Source organism: Salmo salar, chromosome 14, assembly GCF_965601325.2.
Source record: "Salmo salar chromosome 14, fSalSal1, whole genome shotgun sequence".
Taxonomy (NCBI): domain Eukaryota; kingdom Metazoa; phylum Chordata; class Actinopteri; order Salmoniformes; family Salmonidae; genus Salmo; species Salmo salar.
The window spans coordinates 93905218-93927659 of NC_138304.1; the positions used below are offsets into that span (position 1 = coordinate 93905218).

Genomic DNA, 22442 nt, shown 5'->3' on the forward strand with positions numbered 1-22442 from the left:
GTGATGGCAGGACCAAAATGATTGACTATATCGGCTAGAACAGGTATAGCAGCGTTCTCAACTTCACTGGTTTACCCAATCATCTTTACCACCTGTCATTGATATGCCTCCCACGTGCCTGTTAGGCTACTCTCATGATAATCCAGTATTTTCTCACTAAACAATACAGAATTGTAGCTACTTGTAGCTAACAGAAAGAATCCCTGCACTACTCAAAATGTCATAACAAATTGCAGCCGTTTTTTATTAAATAAAACACACTTTTGATAAGAATCGAAATAATATATTTGTGAAGACCAATAGGCTAGCCAACTGTAGGTTACATGACAGATTTATCATTGCCTTGTTTTTGCACTCGCTGGAGCTGTTCTCGTGACAGCAGACTGATGGCCGGTCACGATGATCGTCACAGGTTGGGCTGAGTTAACGAGACGGCTCGTTACTGTATAGGGCAGTACTGTATAGGGCAGTATAGACCTATACCGCTGCGTTGACATGAATTTGGGAGAAGAGAAAAGTTCCTCATTTTTTAGATGACAATGTCCCAAGACCTATGCTGTAAAATTCGTCAGCTATACGTTGAATAAAGTTATTTATTTGATTATGCAATTTGTGCGTAAAGGCAGCATTTCAACAGGAATGTGGCTTTAAGGAAAAGGCTATAGGCCTAAACAAATATGTATTTATTAGCCTATCGAAATATGTTTTCTTTTGAAGTTTTACCTAAATTGTTATTGAGTTTTGTTTAAAAATGGTTAGGATTTGAACAACACAATACTCTATTTCGAAAATATTATCTGCATCAATAAAAAAAACTCGGTAATAAGGCAAAATTCAAATTAATAGGCTCTGTTTGATCAAGATGTACAGGAACTGTCATGATTGAAAATAGGCTTTATGTAGAATATGTGAATATTTTGATAAAATAATATTCGATATTTTAATTTTTACAATAACTCGTGAAATAGCTTGGGTCTCTATTTCATTGAATTTCGATGCTTCATACAAATCCAGACCTGGCTATAGGCCTTTTAGCCAGACAAATCCTAATTTGTTCACGTCTGGAGTCTTCTGAAAACTACCAAATTGGACTAGGATTTGGACTCCATGCGTATAGCTTCTACCCTTTCAGACCTCCAAGTATTCTTCCACTTCCTGGATACTGGTAAATTATTATTTATGTTGTTGTTTAGGTGACGAGAGAACATGAGACGTTTTTTAGGTGTTTCAAGTGTAAGAGACAGGACAGAGCAGAGGGGGTGGGGACTGAGACGGTCCACATGAGGCTCGCGACCTAATGAAGGATGAGATGCGTCTTGTTATCAACATCACATGTTTGCGCGTGCATGCAGCCCTGTATTAAATTATGGAACTCGGGGCACGCGGGGGAAGAAAGGGAGAATACGTGTGTGTGCAGTTCTGTTTTTGGTGGGGTCTGCGTGAGGAGCAACTATCTTTGGGGTTTTGTGGATATTACAGGTGCAGCTTTTTATTCAAGTCGAAATGGGAGCTTTACATTATGTGTGTGTTCTGGCTTGCACTGTTTTCGTTTCTCAAGCAAATGGACTCAAAAGTAAGTACATTTTTGTTAGCTTTTTGGGTTTTAGCTCTACCCATCAATCAAGTTTGCGGTATAGGATGCAGATGACGTATTAGGTTTTGGCAAATGAATAACTAAAATGATATAGGAATACTTTTTACATTGTTAATTGATAATTGCTATGCGGTTTGTTTTACATTTGTCATTTTCAGCCTGTAAAGGTTTATTAATGCACTCAGTCAAGTATTTCAAATAACTATAGGTCGAAATAATTTACATTTATATGCCTTTTTCTCATTTTACCCTGTGGTTTTCTAATTATCCTTTACAAGGAAAAGGCAACGCTCCTTTAATTGTTTTCTTCTGACCTTGCTCATCTCATAAGAATTTCAGAGAAGCGCGAGTTGTTATTGCGTTGCCAGCGTCTGTGCGCTTGTCCTGTCAGTCACAGTCCCATGAGCCCAATTACACCATTTACGCGCATGCACTTGGAGATCTGTCTTCTGCATTTTCCAAAGGCTACTTTTATTCAGTATATAACACGACTTTAAACAAAATCTATTGAACTCGTCAGTCAATATCCAGAATATTACAGTTTATTATGGTTAAGGTAATAGGCTTTTTTTCAACGAATTAACACGATACACTTACATTAGGGCTCTCACATTAGATAGATTTTCCAAAGTTTTTAAAAGCGCAATTTTAACCATAAATCTATAGGCCTAAGTCTTAAAACAAAATTGTACTCTCTCTCTCTCTTCCTCTTTCTCTCAGTTTACCGGGACATGTTCCCTCACAAGCATTCATTGTCGATGAAGTTCCCGCCGATCCCCGGTTGGAACCCAGACAGCAACCCGTGGGATGACTATATCTACCCACCCTTTGGTCCCAAGGAACTAACGCGGAGAAAAGGTGAGCACCACCAGCGACCTTGTTAAATTATGCGAAGAAAGTTTATAACGTTCTCACTTTAAAACATTACAACATTTATCAACTAATTTCACCTCTGGATCCAGGTAAGCCCGTCAAAGTACGCCTGACCAGCGACAGTCCAGCAATCAAAGGTTCTATGGTGTCATTCACTGCCAAGCTAGAGTACCCGCCATGTCAGAAGGAGGACACCAACGGGGAGCTGGTGTGGGATGAGCGCTGTCCAGATGGTATGGAGCTGGAGGCCTCAGGTGCTTCCCACAAACCACTCTACACACGCACTGTCACAACACACCCACACACACACCTAGCACAAACAAACCCACACACTCCCACCCAGAGACACACACCACACACCTAGCCTGAACAAACCCAGACACACAGACACACACATTCACAGTGGTGGACTTACCATGAGGAGCAATAGGTAATTACCTCAGGCCTCTCATCATCAAGCGGCCCCATGAGACCCCCCCCCCCCCCCCATGCTCCGCTCGAGTTTTACTCCTAATATTAGAAAGTGTCATTAATCACCCACGGACTGGTTCATAATAAAGGACTATTCCATCCCGACAGAGTTCCCGTGCATTGTTTCACGCGATATGATTGCAAACGTGACTGTCACTGAGATTAAGTTGCAGCAATGAGAAGAAACAGAAAGATGTAATTTTTAACAGTAAAATTACCTAAGTTCTTTAGTAAAACGACATGTACTGCTGATAATAAGGTGCTGCTGATAATACTGCCATAGTCATCGAGGCAGAGGACATGTCCCACTGGGCACACACTTGTTGAATCAATGTTCCAGATCATTTCAATGAAATTACGTTGAACAAAGGTAGAATAGACGTTGAATTTGTGTCTGTGCTCAGTGGGGTATGTATAGCCCATGTATCTGATAATGAGTGGTATGTCATACTGGTATGTCATACTATTTTCAGCCAGACAGCATCAGATACATGGGCTACACATAGTAAGAGGGAGGGGCGTTGTTTCGCTCACTAGGATGCGTTCTCCTGTGAGATAGTTTCAGCCACTTGCGAATTGAAGGAAAGTTGGAAAGTTGGCGGATACACAGTGCACTGTTCGGATCCTGCAATTATTTTGGAAGAACGTGCAAAGGTAACCTACTTTTTGAAGTGATTTGTTTGAAAATCAGCTGAAAGCTGGTTGTGTTCATGGCACATTAAAAGGTCATACATTTTTACAGTTAAATTAAATGTCTATGACAAAACCCATTTTCAAAATGTGTGCACGTGCCTCAGTGTGTCCTCAGTCTGGCCTCTGCCTGGGGCCTCCAAATTGTATTGTATTTATTAAGGATCTCCATTAGTTTCTGCCAAGGCAGCAAATACTCTTCCTGGGGACCTGCAACATTAAGGCAGTTAGATACAATAAAAATATTACATTACATTTTATAAAACTTTTCACAACACATCAAGTGTGTTCTCTCAGGCCACTACTCTACTACCACATATCTACATTACAAAATCCATGTCTACCTATGTGTAGAGTGTGTGAGGTATCGTGTGTAGTTGAAGTCGGAAGTTTACATGCACCTTAGCCAAATACGTTTAAACTCTGTTTTTCACAATTCCTGACATTTAATCCTAGTAAAAATTTCCTGTCTTAGGTCAGTTAGGATCACAACTTTATTTTAAGAATGTGAAATGTCAGAATAATAGTTGAGAGAATGATTTATTTCAGCTTTTATTTCTTTCATCACATTCCAAGTGGGTCAGAAGTTTACATACACTCAATTAGTATTTGGTAGCATTGCCTTTAAATTGTTTAACTTGGGTCAAATGTTTCGGGTAGCCTTCTACAAGCTTCCCACAATAAGTTGGGTGAATTCTGGCCCATTCCTCCTGACAGAGCTGGTGTAACTGAGTCAGGTTTGTAGGCCTCCTTCCTCGCACACGCTTTTTCAGTTCTGCCCACAACTTTTCTGTAGGCTTGAGGTCAGGGCTTTGTGATAGCCACTCCAATACCTTGACTTTGTTGTCCTTAAGCCATTTTGCCACAACTTTGGAAGTATGCTTCGGGTCATTGTCCATTTGGAAGACCCATTTGCGACCAAGCTTTAACTTCCTGACTGATGTCTTGAGATGTTGCTTCAATATATGCACATAATTTTCCTGCCTCATGATGCCATCTATTTTGTGAACCTATTTTGTGAAGTGCACCAGTCCCTCCTGCAGCAAAGCACCCCCACAACATGATGCTGCCACCCCTGTGCTTCACGGTTGGGATGGTGTTCTTCGGCTAGCAAGCTTCCCTCTTTTTCCTCCAAACATAACGATGGTGATTATGGCCAAACAGTTCTATTTTTGTTTCATCAGACCAGAGGACATTTCTCCAAAACGTACAATCTTTGTCCCCATGTGCAGTTGCAAACCGTAGTCTGGCCCTTTTATGGCGGTTTTGGAGCAGTGGCTTCTTCCTTGCTGAGCAGCCTTTCAGGTTATGTCGATATAGGACTCATTTTACTGTGGAATATCAATACCTTTGTACCTGTTTCCTCCAGCATCTTCACAAGGTCCTTTGCTGTTGTTCTGGGATTGATTTGCAATTTTCGCACCAAAGTACGTTAATCTCTAGGAGACAGAACGCGTCTCCTTCCTGAGCGGTATGAAAAATTGTTTGTGTCATGCACAAAGTAGATGTCTTAATCGACTTGCCAAAACTATAGTTTGTTAAGATGAAATTTGTGGAGTGGTTGAAAAACGAGTTTTAATGACTCCAACCTCAGTGTATGTAAACCTCCGACTTCAACTGTATGTGTGTGCCTGTGTGTCTCTTCACAGTCCCCTCTGTTCCATAAGGTGGATTTCTATCTGTTTTTAAATTCTGATTCTACTGCTTGCATCAGTTACCTGATGTGGAATAGAGTTCCATGTAGCCATGGCTCTATGTAGTACTGTCCGCTTCCCATAGTCTGTTCTTCACTTGGGGATTGTGAAATCACTAAGTACGCCCCTGCACATAAATCACACACACACACACACACACACACACACACACACACACACACACACACACACACACACACACACACACACACACACACACACACACACACACACACACACACACTTTACAACACCACGACAGCTGATAACAAGTTCATTATACAGTTAGCAATTAAGCATTCACAAAAACTGAATAACTCAACATTGAGACATGAAATAGGGTAGGGTGTACTACATTCTGTGAATTGACTGTAATTCTCCCCTCCACTGCCCTGGTCAGCTAACAGTCAGCTTAAGACTGGCTATGTGTTTAACTGGACCTCCTGGCTAGATGACTACGGCTTTGGAAAGTGTACTGACCTGAAGAGATGTAACGTCTTCCCAGACGGGAAACCCTTCCCTCAGAGCAACGACTGGAGACACAAGGGCTACGTCTACGTATGGCACTCCATGGGTAAGAGTCTCACTCAAACACAGTCAATTACGCATAGACATGCACACAGTCATAAACAAACACACAGATACATGCACAATGTCCCTCTCCCTGTCCTCCTGGAGGACCTGAGCCCTAGGACCATGCCTCAGGACTACCTGGCCTGATGACTCCTTGCTGTCCCCAGTCCACCTGGTTGTGCTGCTGCTCCTGTTTCAACTGTTCTGCCTGCGGCTATGGAACCCTGACCTGTTCACCGGACTCTCTCTCTCTCTACCGCACCTGCTGTCTCGACCTGAATGCTCTGAATGCTCGGCTATGAAAAGCCAACTAACATTTACTCCTGAGGTGCTGACCTGTTGCATCCCTCTACAACCAATGTGATTATTATCATTTGACCCTGCAGGTCATCTATGAACGCTTGCACATCTTGGCCATCTTCTGTTATAGTCTCCACCCGGCACAGCCAGAAGAGGACTGGCCACCCCTCAGAGCCTGCTTCCTCTTTAGGTTTATTTCTAGGTTCCTGCCTTTCTAGGGAGTTTTTCCTAGCCACCGTGCTTCTACATCTGCATTGCTTGCTGTTTGGGGTTTCATCCGCCACATCGGTGGATGATTGAATTTGATTGATTAGATGAGCTCTATTAAAGGTGAGGAGGCAGGTGCTTAGAGATGGAGATCTGCTATTACTCAAACTCTTTCTGCACTCTGATTCCTCCCTCCCTCCCTCAATCTCTCCTTCCTTCCTCCCTCCCTCCCTCCCTCCCTCCCTCCTCCCTCCATCTCTCCTTCCCTTCTCTCTCCCTCCCCCAGGTCAGTACTCTGAGACATGTGATGGCTCCTCCTCCACCCTGACAGTGAACACCAGTGACATCATTCTGGGGGCAGAGCTGATGGAGGTCATGGTGTACAGGAAACGTGAGCGCAGGAAGTACAGCCCCCTGGCCACCGACAAAGCCGTCTTCTTTGTCACAGGTGAGTCCGCTGTATACACTTCATGTCTACTCTCCAAGCATCACGTGTCTCAATCAGCAACCTTGCTTCCTCCCATCTACTATTCTTCCTTCCCCATATACATCTTATAGGACACCAAGCCCTTCCCCATATACATCTTATAGGACACCAAGCCCTTCCCCATATACATCTTATAGGACACCAAGCCCTTCCCCATATACATCTTATAGGACACCAAGCCCTTCCCCATATACATCTTATAGGACACCAAGCCCTTCCCCATATACATCTTATAGGACACCAAGCCCTTCCCCATATACATCTTATAGGACACCAAGCCCTTCCCCATATACATCTTATAGGACACCAAGCCCCTCCCCTTGTACATCTTATAGGACACCAAGCCCCTCCCCTTGTACATCTTATAGGACACCAAGCCCTTCCCCATATACATCTTATAGGACACCAAGCCCCTCCCCATATACATCTTATAGGACACCAAGCCCCTCCCCTTGTACATCTTATAGGACACCAAGCCCTTCCCCATATACATCTTATAGGACACCAAGCCCTTCCCCATATATATCTTATAGGACACCAAGCCCCTCCCCTTGTACATCTTATAGGACACCAAGCCCTTCCCCATATACATCTTATAGGACACCAAGCCCTTCCCCATATACATCTTATAGGACACCAAGCCCCTCCCCATATACATCTTATAGGACACCAAGCCCTTCCCCATATACATCTTATAGGACACCAAGCCCTTCCCCATATACATCTTATAGGACACCAAGCCCCTCCCCATATACATCTTATAGGACACCAAGCCCTTCCCCATATACATCTTATAGGACACCAAGCCCTTCCCCATATACATCTTATAGGACACCAAGCCCTTCCCCATATACATCTTATAGGACACCAAGCCCCTCCCCTTGTACATCTTATAGGACACCAAGCCCTTCCCCATATACATCTTATAGGACACCAAGCCCTTCCCCATATACATCTTATAGGACACCAAGCCCTTCCCCATATACATCTTATAGGACACCAAGCCCTTCCCCATATACATCTTATAGGACACCAAGCCCTTCCCCATATACATCTTATAGGACACCAAGCCCTTCCCCATATACATCTTATAGGACACCAAGCCCTTCCCCATATACATCTTATAGGACACCAAGCCCTTCCCCATATACATCTTATAGGACACCAAGCCCTTCCCCATATACATCTTATAGGACACCAAGCCCCTCCCCATATACATCTTATAGGACACCAAGCCCTTCCCCATATACATCTTATAGGACACCAAGCCCTTCCCCATATACATCTTATAGGACACCAAGCCCTTCCCCATATACATCTTATAGGACACCAAGCCCTTCCCCATATACATCTTATAGGACACCAAGCCCCTCCCCATATACATCTTATAGGACACCAAGCCCTTCCCCATATACATCTTATAGGACACCAAGCCCTTCCCCATATACATCTTCTAGGACACCAAGCCCTTCCCCATATACATCTTATAGGACACCAAGCCCTTCCCCTTGTACATCTTATAGGACACCAAGCCCCTCCCCATATACATCTTATAGGACACCAAGCCCTTCCCCATATACATCTTATAGGACACCAAGCCCCTCCCCTTGTACATCTTATAGGACACCAAGCCCTTCCCCATATACATCTTATAGGACACCAAGCCCTTCCCCATATACATCTTATAGGACACCAAGCCCTTCCCCATATACATCTTATAGGACACCAAGCCCTTCCCCATATACATCTTATAGGACACCAAGCCCTTCCCCATATACATCTTATAGGACACCAAGCCCTTCCCCATATACATCTTATAGGACACCAAGCCCTTCCCCATATACATCTTATAGGACACCAAGCCCTTCCCCATATACATCTTATAGGACACCAAGCCCTTCCCCATATACATCTTATAGGACACCAAGCCCTTCCCCATATACATCTTATAGGACACCAAGCCCTTCCCCATATACATCTTATAGGACACCAAGCCCTTCCCCATATACATCTTATAGGACACCAAGCCCTTCCCCATATACATCTTATAGGACACCAAGCCCTTCCCCATATACATCTTATAGGACACCAAGCCCTTCCCCATATACATCTTATAGGACACCAAGCCCTTCCCCATATACATCTTATAGGACACCAAGCCCCTCCCCATATACATCTTATAGGACACCAAGCCCTTCCCCTTGTACATCTTATAGGACACCAAGCCCCTCCCCATATACATCTTATAGGACACCAAGCCCTTCCCCATATACATCTTATAGGACACCAAGCCCTTCCCCATATACATCTTATAGGACACCAAGCCCTTCCCCATATACATCTTATAGGACACCAAGCCCTTCCCCATATACATCTTATAGGACACCAAGCCCCTCCCCATATACATCTTATAGGACACCAAGCCCCTCCCCATATACATCTTATAGGACACCAAGCCCTTCCCCATATACATCTTATAGGACACCAAGCCCTTCCCCATATACATCTTATAGGACACCAAGCCCCTCCCCATATACATCTTATAGGACACCAAGCCCCTCCCCATATACATCTTATAGGACACCAAGCCCTTCCCCATATACATCTTATAGGACACCAAGCCCTTCCCCATATACATCTTATAGGACACCAAGCCCTTCCCCATATACATCTTATAGGACACCAAGCCCTTCCCCATATACATCTTATAGGACACCAAGCCCTTCCCCATATACATCTTATAGGACACCAAGCCCTTCCCCATATACATCTTATAGGACACCAAGCCCTTCCCCATATACATCTTATAGGACACCAAGCCCTTCCCCATATACATCTTATAGGACACCAAGCCCCTCCCCATATACATCTTATAGGACACCAAGCCCCTCCCCTTGTACATCTTCTAGGACACCAAGCCCTTCCCCATATACATCTTATAGGACACCAAGCCCTTCCCCATATACATCTTATAGGACACCAAGCCCTTCCCCATATACATCTTATAGGACACCAAGCCCTTCCCCATATACATCTTATAGGACACCAAGCCCCTCCCCATATACATCTTATAGGACACCAAGCCCTTCCCCATATACATCTTATAGGACACCAAGCCCTTCCCCATATACATCTTATAGGACACCAAGCCCTTCCCCATATACATCTTATAGGACACCAAGCCCTTCCCCATATACATCTTATAGGACACCAAGCCCTTCCCCATATACATCTTATAGGACACCAAGCCCTTCCCCATATACATCTTATAGGACACCAAGCCCTTCCCCATATACATCTTATAGGACACCAAGCCCTTCCCCATATACATCTTATAGGACACCAAGCCCTTCCCCATATACATCTTATAGGACACCAAGCCCTTCCCCATATACATCTTATAGGACACCAAGCCCCTCCCCATATACATCTTATAGGACACCAAGCCCCTCCCCTTGTACATCTTCTAGGACACCAAGCCCTTCCCCATATACATCTTATAGGACACCAAGCCCTTAGTCAGGTGGAGCTTTAGCACTTTGCTTTCACTTATTCAATCAATTCTGACTAGCCGTAGGGAGTCAAGGATTTTGCTGATTGGAACGCAGGCATAGTATAGTCTCTCTTACACATCATCCAAACAGCCTTAGAAGGAGGCTAAACGTTACAGCCACAGGCCTGCTCATGGCTTTGAGCAAGAAATTGACTGTCAGGAGTTAAATGGACTTGACATGGGGAAAGGCATTGTGGGATGTTTTGAAAACTAAGGGAGGAAAATGTTTTTTTTACAAACTTGTTTTGTACTGTGAAGTTAATCTGAATATGTACTTCATGTTTTCACATAGGCAGGAGGCCTATATATTCTCATATGTGTGCTCTGCTGTAGCCTATATTCATTTATTTTATTTGAAGTTTCATTCTGATATTGTGATATTTGCTCTACTGCGACATTGATATCTTGGAAATTATATGACATTCGGGTGTTGTAAGCCCCACAGCTGAGTGTGTGTGCATATGCATATGACGTGTGTTCTACAGTGACGTAAATGTCGCAGTACATTGATGTCTAGAAAATGAGGCTATAAGAATTTCGGACTTGTGTAAGCCCCACAGCTAAACTCAAGTGTGTGGGCTTACTGCAGTGACGTCTAAAATGCTTTGAATTAATCAGCACCTTGGAGAGTGCTGTCCATTTCACCACCAATAGGCTACTTGGCTGTTTACTCTGTCTGCTGCGGTGCTATGTGGAGTTTGTCACTTTTTTTTCTCAATGTGTTCCAGTACCTCATACCTCCCCCAGATTAACAAACGCACCCTATGTGTTCCGGGACCTCATACCTCCCCCAGATTAACAAACGCACCCTATGTGTTCCGGCACCTCATACCTCCCCCAGATTAACAAACGCACCCTATCAAATCAAATCAAATCAAATGTATTTATATAGCCCTTCGTACATCAGCTGATATCTCAAAGTGCTGTACAGAAACCCAGCCTAAAACCCCAAACAGCAAGCAATGCATGTGAAAGAAGCACGGTGGCTAGGAAAAACTCCCTAGGAAAAACTCCCTAGAAAGGCAAAAACCTAGGAAGAAACCTAGAGAGGAACCAGGCTATGAGGGGTGGCCAGTCCTCTTCTGGCTGTGCCGGGTGGATATTATAACGGAACATGGTCAAGATGTTAAAATGTTCATAAATGACCAGCATGGTCAAATAATAATAATCATAGTAGTTGTCGAGGGTGCAACAAGCACGTCCGGTGAACAGGTCAGGGTTCCATAGCCAGGGGGGGGGGGGGGGGGGTTAGAAGGATTACTTTATCCTATCCCAGGTATTCCTTAAAGAGGTGGGGTTTCAGGTGTCTCCGGAAGGTGGTGATTGACTCCTCTGTCCTGGCGTCGTGAGGGAGCTTGTTCCACCATTGGGGTGCCAGAGCAGCGAACAGTTTTGACTGGGCTGAGCGGGAACTGTGCTTCCTCAGAGGTAGGGAGGCGAGCAGGCCAGAGGTGGATGAATGCAGTGCCCTTGTTTGGGTGTAGGGTCTGATCAGAGCCTGAAGGTACGGAGCTGCCGTAGGCAAGCACCATGGTCTTGTAGCGGATGCGAGCTTCAACTGGAAGCCAGTGGAGAGAGCGGAGGAGCGGGGTGACGTGAGAGAACTTGGGAAGGTTGAACACCAGACGGGCTGCGGCGTTCTGGATGAGTTGTAGGGGTTTAGTGGCACAGGCAGGGAGCCCAGCCAACAGCGAGTTGCAGTAATCCAGGCGGGAGATGACAAGTGCCTGGATTAGGACCTGCACCGCTTCCTGTGTGAGGCAGGGTCGTACTCTGCGAATGTTGTGGAGCATGAACCTACAGGATCGGGTCACCGCCTTGATGTTAGTGGAGAACGACAGGGTGTTGTCCAGGGTCACGCCGAGGCTCTTAGCACTCTGGGAGGAGGACACAAGGGAGTTGTCAACCGTGATGGCGAGATCATGGAACGGACAGTCCTTCCCCGGGAGGAAGAGCAGCTCCGTCTTGCCGAGGTTCAGCTTGAGGTGGTGAACCGTCATCCACACTGATATGTCTGCCAGACATGCAGAGATGCGATTCGCCACCTGGTTGTCAGAAGGGGGAAAGGAGAAGATTAATTGTGTGTTGTCTGCATAGCAATGATAGGAGAGACCATGTGAGGATATGACAGAGCCAAGAGACTTGGTGTATAGCGAGAATAGGAGAGGGCCTAGAACAGAGCCCTGGGGGACACCAGTGGTGAGAGCACGTGGTGCGGAGACAGATTCTCGCCACGCCACCTGGTAGGAGCGACCTGTCAGGTAGGACGCAATCCAAGCGTGGGCCGCGCCGGAGATGCCCAGCTCGGAGAGGGTGGAGAGGAGGATCTGATGGTTCACAGTATCAAAGGCAGCAGATAGGTCTAGAAGGATGAGAGCAGAGGAGAGAGAGTTAGCTTTAGCAGTGCGGAGAGCCTCCGTGACACAGAGAAGAGCAGTCTCAGTTGAATGCCCAGTCTTGAAACCTGACTGATTATTCTGAGAGAGATGGCAAGAGAGCTGGCCAAGGACGGCACGTTCAAGAGTTTTGGAGAGAAAAGAAAGAAGGGATACTGGTCTGTAGTTGCACCCTATGTGTTCCGGGACCTCATACCTCCCCCAGATTAACAAACGGTGCGTTTGTTAATCTGGGGGAGGTATGAGGTCCCGGGATCGAGGTCCCGGGTATGAGGTTCCGGGATCTCATACCTCCCCCAGATTAACAAACGCACCCTATGTGTTCCGGGACCTCATACCTCCCCTAGATTAACAAACGCACCCTATGTGTTCCGGGACCTCATACCTCCCCCAGATTAACAAACGCACCCTATGTGTTCCGGGACCTCATACCTCCCCCAGATTAACAAACGCACGCTATGTGTTCCGGGACCTCCCGATTTACAAATGAAGCACTGGATACAGATAGATGAATGTATAGATGAACGGATGTGTCATGTCTGAGTGTTTCTCGTTAACCTTTACCCATCCACAGACAAGATCCCAGTGACTGTGAATATTTCCCAGAAGGCATCAGCCAACCTGTCGGACAGCGTATTTGTGCGTGGCGAGGACGTTGTGTTCAGTGTGTCGGTTCACGACCCCAGTAACTACCTGAAAACCGCAGACGCTGTCAACTACATCTGGGACTTCAAGGACGGCAACCAGCTGGTCACCCATAGCAACGTAGCCACTCACTCCTACAGTGCGGTTGGAGATGTCAACGTGAAGCTGAGGGTGGAGGCAGCGTTCAAGATCCCATGTCCTCCGCCCACGCAAACTACAGGTAAGCACACTTGAGTCACACACTTCACTTCAGTGGATATTGCAGGTACACAAACCTAGAAGTACATAGTACACACTAATGAGCTCCATCTTTCACCATACTACTGGCACTCCAGCCTGGAATAAGGTATGCACCATTGGGGGAATGTTGTTTTAACTGATTGCACTGCAGCCCCATTTCCGTCTTCGAAGCGTTATGTCATATCTCTCTTTTTCTCTCCTTCAGCGGCCCACACACCTCCCCCTGGCACTCACGCCATCACTCGCAAAATGGAGACAACCCATGGTTTTGGTAAGAATGACCTCTGTAATGTGCGTTGAATAGAAGTGTCTGCCAGAGTGTATGAGGAAGTGTTTTCTCTTCTGAGTTTAGTTCTATTCAGCTGACATAAACTGTCCAAATTCCACTGTCTCGTTTCCAGTGCCAGTCACCACTGCCAGACCCGCCTCCAACACACCTGTTCCTATGACTACAGGCTTCCCGACAACAGAGCCCCTCCCCCCAACGGTTGCTGACGTGACCTTGGCGCTGTTCAACCCGATACAACTTTTTGCCCAGTTCTTGTTAGCTGGCCCCACCCCCATGTCCCTGCCTACTGGCCCTACCCCAATGTCCCTGCCGGCTGGCCCCACCCCCATGTCCCTGCCTACTGGCCCCACCCCCATGGCCCAGCTCCGCCACGCACATTTGGCAGCCAATGACTGCTTCCGCTACTTCTACGGAACCTTCCAGACCAACATCACCATTATTGGTGGGTGGATGAGGATATTGTGCGTCTCAAATGGCATCATATTCCATTTATAGTGCACTACTTTGGGGCCCATAAGGCCCATATGTCTCTGGTCAAAGTAGTGCCCTATATAGGGAATAGGGTGCCATTTTGTCCGTAAACACTCTCATAGGGGCAAGTACTAAGTTCCACTGCCCAATGTCTACACAAATGTTCACTTAATCATGCATTGATATCAATGGGAGTGGAAGTTAGTATTTGCCCCGTTGTGAAAAGTATTCAATCCAAGCGTGTTTTAATCACTCCATCCATGCCTTACCCAATCACAGAACCCAAGCACTTAATCAACAGCCAGCCAGCCAATCGGATCGTGGACGTGTCTGCTGCCAAGGTCACCAACACTGACATCAGCTTCCTGGTCAAGTGCCTGGGCAGGTGAGTGGAACACAGTTGGATGTGGCTATGGCAACCCTCAGACATGTTTTTGGACTAGTGAAAAATGTCATTTGTAATGAATATTAACCCACAAACCACTCCATAGTTGCCCCATCCATCTACCATAATCACCCTCCTCTCTCCTCCTCTCCCCCAGCACTCCCACCTTAGCCTGCACCATCGTCTCGGACCCCTCTTGCCACCAGGTGAGGAACATCGTGTGTGATGATGTGCCCCCGTCGTCGGAGTGCAAGGTGCGCCTGCGGAGGACCTTCCTGGAGCCAGGGACCTACTGTGTCAACATCACCCTGGAGGACGCCAGCAGTCTGGCCCTCACCACCACCACCACCATCACCATAAGCAACACTGACCCTGACACACCCAGTAGGTCACAGGGCTAGACCCTGGGGTCTTATTCAAGTTGAGTCCCAAATGGCACCCTACAGTCAATTCGGAAAGTATTCAGACCCCAGGACTTTTCCCCAATTTTCTTACATTACAGCCTTATTTTTTTTATGGATTAAATAGTTTTTTCCCCCTCATCAATCTACACACAATACCCCATAATGACATAGCAAAAACATGTTTTTAGACTTTCTTTAAAACATTTTTTAAAAAGTATTATAAAATATTAAATGCTGAAATTAGACATTTACATAAGTATTCAGATCCTTTACTCAGTACTTTGTTGAAGCACCTTTGACAGCGATTACAGCCTCGAGTCTTCTTGGGTATGACGCTACAAGCTTGGCACACCTGTATTTCTGCCATTCTTCTCTGAAGATCCTTAGCTTGTTAGCATTGGCCTGCTAACTGTCTGAATGCCTCTCTCTAATATCAATATGCCTTGTCCATTACTGTCCTGCTTAGTGATTACTGTCTTATTTCACTGTAGAGCCTCTAGCCCTGCTCAATATGCCTTAACCAACCATGTTGTTCCACCTCCTAAATATGCGATGACATCACCTGGTTTAAACGTCTCTAGAGACTATATCTCTCTCATCATTACTCAATGCCTAGGTTTACCTCCAATGTACTCACATTCTACCTTACCTTTGTCTGTACACTATGCCTTGAATCTATGCTATCGTGCCCAGTAACCTGCTCCTTTTACTCTCTGTTCCGAACGTGCCAGACAGCCAGTTCGTATAGCCTTTAGCCGTACCCTTATCCTACTTCTCCTCTGTTCCTCTGGTGATGTAGAGGTTAATCCAGGTCCTGCAGTGCCTAGCTTCACTCCCACTCCCCAGGTGCTCTCATTTGTTGACTTCTGTAACCATAAAAGCCTTGGTTTCATGCATGTTAACATTAGAAGCCTACTCCCTAAGTTTGTTTTACATTTACATTTTTTTACATTTGAGTCATTTTAGCAGACGCTCTTATCCAGAGCGACTTACAGTAGTGAATGCATACATTTCATTTCATACATTTTTTCCCCCTTTTTTTCCCTCCGTACTGGCCCCCCGTGGGAATCGAACCCACAACCCTGGCGTTGCAAACACCATGTTCTACCAACTGAGCCACTGCTTTAGCACACTCTGCCAACCCGGATGTCTTAGCCGTGTCTGAATCCTGGCTTAGGAAAACCACCAAAAACCGTGAAATCTCCATCGCTAACTATAACATTTTCCACCAAGATAGAACTGCCAAAGGGGGCGGTGTTGAAATCTACTGCAAAGATAGCCTGCAGAGTTCTGTATTACTATCCAAGTCTGTACCCAAACAATTTGAGCTTCTACTTCTAAAAATGCACCTTTCCAGAAACAAGTCTCTCACTGTTGCCTCTTTCTATAGACCTCCCTCTGCCCCCAGCTGTGCCCTCGATACCATATGTGAATTGATTGCCCCCCATCTATCTTCTGAGCTCATGCTACTAGGTGACCTAAACTGGGACATGCTTAACACCCCGGCCATCCTACAATCTAAGCTTGATGCCCTCAATCTCACACAAATTATCAATTAACCTACCAGGTACAACCCCAAATCTGTAAACACGGGCACCCTCATAGATGTCATCCTGACTAACTCGCCCTCCAAATAAACCTCTGCTGTTTTCAATCAAGATCTCAGCGATCACTGCCTCATTGCCTGCATCCGTAATGGGTCTGCGACCAAACAACCACCCCTCATCACTGTCAAACGCTCCCTAAAACACTTCTGCGAGCAGGCCTTTCTAATCAACCTGGCCGGGGTATCCTGGAATGACATTGACCTCATCCCGTAAGTAGATGATGCCTGGCTATTCTTTAAAAGTGCCTTCCTCACCATCTTAAATAAGCATGCCCCACTCAAAAAAAATTGAACTAGGAATAGATATAGTCCTTGGTTCACTCCAGACCTGTCTGCCCTTGACCAGCACAAAAACATCCTGTGGCGTTCTGCATTAGCATCGAATAGCCCCCGTGATATGCAACTTTTCAGGGAAGTTAGGAACAAATATACACAGGCAGTTAGAAAAGCTAAGGATAGCTTTTTCAAACAGAAATTTGCATCCTGTAGTACTAACTCAAAAAAGTTCTGGGACACTGTAAAGTCCATGGAGAATAAGAGCACCTCCTCCCAGCTGCCCACTGCTCTGAGGCTAGGAAACACTGTTACCACCGATAAATCCACTATAATTGAGAATTTCAATAAGCATTTCTCTACGGCTGGCCATGCTTTCCACCTGGCTACCCCTACCCCGGTAAACTCTCCTTCACCCAAATCCAGATAGCTGATGTTCTGAAAGAGCTGCAAAACCTGGACCCATACAAATCGGCCGGGCTAGACAATCTGGACCCTCTCTTTCTAAAATGATCTGCCGAAATTGTTGCAACCCGTATTACTAGCCTGTTCAACCTCTCTTTCGTATTGTCTGAGATTCCCAAAGATTGGAAAGCAGCCGCGGTCATCCCCCTCTTCAAAGGGGGTGACACTCTAGACCCAAACTGCTGCAGACCTATATCTATCCTACCCTGTCTTTCTAAGGTCTTCGAAAGCCAAGTTAACAAACAGATTACCGACCATTTTGAATCTCACCGTACCTTCTCCGCTATGCAACCTGGGTTCAGAGCTGGTCGTGGGTGCACCTCAGCCACGCTCACGGTCCTAAACGACATCATAACCACCATTGATAAGAGACATTACTCTGCAGCCGTATTCATTGACCTGGCCAAGGCTTTCGACTCTGTCAATCACCACATTCTTATTCGCAGACTTGACAGCCTTGGTTTCTCAAATGATTGCCTCACCTGGTTTATCAACTACTTCTCTGATAGAGTTCAGTGTGTCAAATCAGAGGGCCTGTTGTCTGGACCTCTGGCAGTCTCTATGGGTGTGCCACAGGGTTCAATTCTCGAGCCGACTCTCTTCTCTGTATACATCATTGATGTTGCTCTTGCTGCTGGTGATTCTCTGATCCACCTCTACGCAGACGACACCATTCTGTATACTTCTGGCCCCTCTTTGGACACTGTGTTAACTAACCTCCAGACAAGCTTCAATGCCATACAACTCTCCTTCCGTGGTCTCCAACTATGCTTAAATGCAAGTAAAACTAAATGCATGCTATTCAATCGATCACTGCCCGCCCCTGCTCGCCCGTCCAGCATCACTACTCTGGACGGCTCTGACTTAGAATACGTGGACAACTACAAATACCTAGGTGTCTGGTTAGACTGTAAACTCTCCTTCCAGACTCACATTAAGCATCTCCAATCCAAAATTAAATCTACAATCAGGTTCCTATATCGCAACAAAGCATCCTTCACTCATGCTGCCAAACATACCCTCGTAAAACTGACCATCCTACCGATTCTCGACTTCGGCGATGTCATCTATAAAATAGCCTCCAACACTCTACTCAACAAACTGGATGCAGTCTATCACAGTGCCATCCGTTTTGTCACCAAAGCCCCATACACTACCCACCATTGCGACCTGTACGCTCTCGTTGGTTGGCCCTCGCTTCATACTCGTCGCCAAACCCACTGGCTACAGGTTATCTACAAGTCTCTGCTAGGTAAAACCCCGGCTTATCTCAGCTCACTGGTCACCATAGCAGCACCCACTCGTAGCACGCGCTCCAGCAGGTATATCTCACTGGTCACCCCCAAAGCCAATTCCTCCTTTGGTCGTCTTTCCTTCCAGTTCTCTGCTGCCAATGACTGGAACGAACTGCAAAAATCTCTTTAGCTGGAAACTCATATCTCCCTCACTAGCTTTAAGCACCAGCTGTCAGAGGAGCTCACAGATCACTGCACCTGTACATAGCCCATCTATCTACCTACCTCATCCCCATACTGTATTTATTTATTTTGCACCCCAGTATCTCTACTTGCACATTCATCTTCTGCACATCTACCATTCCAGTTTAATTGCTCTATTGCAATTACTTCACCACCATGGCCTATTTATTGCCTTAACTTACCTCATTTGCACTCACTGTATATAGACTTTTTGTTTTCTTTTGTTCTACTGTATTATTAACTGTATGTTTTGTTTATTCCATGTGTAACTCTGTGTTGTTGTATGTGTCGAATTGCTATGCTTTATCTTGGCCAGGTCGCAGTTGCAAATGAGAACTTGTTCTCAACTAGCCTACCTGGTTAAATAAAGGTGAAATGAATAAATAAAATAAATCCTCTCAAGGTCTGTCAGGTTGGATGGGGAGCATCGCTGCACAGCTATTTTCAGGTCTCTCCAGAGATGTTCTATCGGGTTCAAGTCCAGGCTCTGGCTGGGCCAGTCAAGGACATTCAGAGACTTGTCCCGAAGCCACTCCTGTGTTGTCTTGGCTGTGTGCTTAGGGTTGTTGTCCTCTTTAAAGGTGAACCTTCTCCCCAGTCTGAGGTGCTGAGTGCTCTGGAACAGGTTTTCATCAAGGGTCTCTCTGTTCTTTTCTTCGTTCATCTTTCCCTTGATCCTGACTAGTCTTCCAGTCCCTGCCGCTGAAAAACATCCCTACAGCATGATGCTGCCATCACCATGCTTCACTGTAGTGATGGTGCCAGGTTTCCTCCAGACGTGACGCTTGGCATTCAGGCCAAAGAGTTAATTCTTGGTTTCATCAGACCAGAGAATCTTGTTTCTCATGGTCTGAGATTCCTTTAGGTGTCTTTTGGCAAATTCCAAGCAGGCTGTCATGTGTCTTTTACTGAGGAGTGGCTTCCGTCTGCCCACTCTACCATAAATGCCTGATTGGTTGAGTGCTGTAGAGACGGTTGTCCTTCTGGAGGAACTCTGGAGCTCTGTCAGAGTGACCATCGGAGTCTTGGACCCTTCTCCCCCGATTGCTCAGTTTGGCTGGGCGGCCAGCTCTAGGAAGAGTCTTGGTGGTTCCAAACTTCCATTTAAGAATGATGGAGGCCAATGTGTTCTTGGGGACCTTCAACGCTGCAGAACATATTTGCTACCCTTCCCCAGATCCGTGCCTCAACACAATCCTGTCTCGGAGCTCTACGGACAGTTCCTTCGATCTCATGACTTGGCTTTTGATCTGACATGCACTGTCAACTGTGGGACCTTATGTAGACAGGTGTATGCATTTCCAAATCATGTCCAATTAATTTAATTTACCACAGGTAAATCAAGTTGTTGAAACATCCCGATGATCAAATGAAAAAGGATGCACCTGAGCTCAATTTCGAGTCTCATAGTAAAAAGTCTGAATACTTATGTAAATAAGTTATTTCTGTTTTTTAATTTTAATACATTTGCAAAACATTTTAAAACCTGTTTTTTCACTTTGTTATTGAGTTATTGTGTGGAGAATGATGAGGATTTAATTTTTTTTAATCCATTTTAGATTAAGGCTGTAACATAACAATATTTGGGAAATATGAAGTGGTCTGAATACTTTCCTTGTGCACTGTATATAGTGAATAGTTTGCCGTATGGATGGGCCCTGGTCAAGGTAGTACACTATATAGGGAGTAGGGTGCCATTTGGGATACAATGTTGTGAATGTGTATAAATCCAAAGTCATAGATGGGATTTTAATTTTGAAGTTTATGTTTCGTTTGATGGTATTTAGGCACAGTTTACACCTGATACTAAAGTGGTTTATTTCTCTCCTAATCTCATCCCACCTCTCTCCACTTCTTTCCACCCCCCCACCCCCCTTTGATTCTTGACTCCCCTCGATCCATTCCACCTCTCTATCACTGTCAATTTCCCTCACATTTTTGTCTCTCCGTCCATCCCTCCCCCCATCTGTTTGTAGAGTCTAAAGCTCCTCATGCTGCAGAGGTTGTCCTCTCCTCCAGTGCTATTCTGGTAGCCATCTTTGCCTTTATCGCCTTCATGGTCTACAAGTAAGTCAAGCCACTCAGTATTACATGCGCACAGTTTCCCTTACTCATGATCTCCCCCACTTCATCTCTCTCCCCTATCCCCCTCCCCTACATCTCTCCCTCCTCCCCTCCATCTCTCTGTCCGCTCCTCCTCGTCTCTCCCTCTCCCCCATCCCCTCCATCTCCCCCTGCCCTCCATCTCTCCTCCCTCACTTCCCCACCCCATCTCCCCCTACCCTCCATCTCTCCATCTCTCCGCCTTCTCTCCATATCTCGCTCCCCTCTGTCTGTTATCTCATCTCTCCTCCTCCCCCTCCCATCCATCTCTCCCTCCTCTCATTTCCTCTCTCTCCCCTCCCAGGCGCTATAAAGTCTACAAGCGGGTGAGGAGGTCCCTGGTGGAGGATGCCAGTGGCCATGTTGGTGTTGGGGGTCGTATGGGCCGGCTGAGGGAGGTAATATTCCCCACCAACGAGGAGAGGAGTCGCCTGCTGTCGGACAGACACCCCCTGTAGACCCACCGATGGTACTACAGCCACAGGCTGCAAATTTGGGGTGTATTCAGTGGTGTGAAACGTTTTGAACGGTGCAGATAGAAATAGAATAAAGAGCTTACTGGATTCCCTTTCGTACCAGACAGACAAGCATATCTGTTCTACACAATACATTTCTATCTCAATGTTCTGCGACATTATATAATCCTTAACAGGCCCCAGGATTTTTACTCAGAGGTTCTTCAGTACCAAGTTTAATTTTAGCACATTCATAAATGCATCACAAATAAGATATCTATACCAATAACTAAGTGAACTAACAACTGTTAATAAGATAGCAAGAGGAACATTTAACTTTTGATAATAAATATGAAAATACTAATGCATTTTCTGTTTAGTTGACTTTGTTGTAGAAAAGTATGTCTATAGGAAGTCTACACCCTCCTTGGATTTCTTCACATATTGTGTTACAAAGTGGGATTAAAATGGATTTCATTGTAATTTTTTGTCAACAGCCTACACAAAATACTCTGTAATGTCAAAGTGGAAGAAAAGGTATATCTTTTAAAGATGAATGAAAAATAAAAACACTAACATACCTTAAGTATTCACCCCGAGTCAATACGTTAGAATCACCTGTAGCAGTGATTACAGCTGGGTCTTCTTGGGTAAGCCTCATAACAGCTTTGCACACCTGTAGTGCAATATTTTCAAGCAGATAAGTCAAAAGTGTAACTTGGCAGCTCAGGAACATTCACCGTCTTGGTAACTCCAGCGTACATTCGGGCTTATTGTCCTGCTGAAAGGT

At 45.6% G+C, this 22442-nt stretch overlaps 1 protein-coding gene across 2 annotated transcripts; it reads left to right on the plus strand.

Moving 5' to 3' along the window:
- Positions 1 to 1376: 1376 nt before the first annotated feature.
- Positions 1377 to 22238, plus strand: LOC100380457 (glycoprotein (transmembrane) nmb). Of its 2 annotated transcripts, none has more exons than XM_014142929.3 (12): positions 1377 to 1573; positions 2315 to 2452; positions 2557 to 2721; positions 5723 to 5896; positions 6689 to 6850; positions 13413 to 13703; positions 13929 to 13994; positions 14125 to 14454; positions 14763 to 14868; positions 15026 to 15252; positions 21071 to 21161; positions 21502 to 22238. In XM_014142929.3, exons 1-12 carry the CDS (start codon positions 1504 to 1506, stop codon positions 21653 to 21655), a joined length of 1974 nt encoding a protein of 657 aa, XP_013998404.1. In that variant the 5' UTR covers positions 1377 to 1503; the 3' UTR covers positions 21656 to 22238.
- Positions 22239 to 22442: the final 204 nt, after the last annotated feature.

Coding starts and splice junctions, on each gene's coding strand:
- LOC100380457 (XM_014142929.3), top strand. CDS start 1,504: ATGGGAGCTTTACATTATGTGTGTGTTCTGGCTTGCACTGTTTTCGTT. Junction 6,851..13,412: donor AGCCGTCTTCTTTGTCACAG/GTGAGTCCGCTG, acceptor ACCCATCCACAG/ACAAGATCCCAGTGACTGTG. Junction 13,995..14,124: donor GGAGACAACCCATGGTTTTG/GTAAGAATGACC, acceptor TCTCGTTTCCAG/TGCCAGTCACCACTGCCAGA.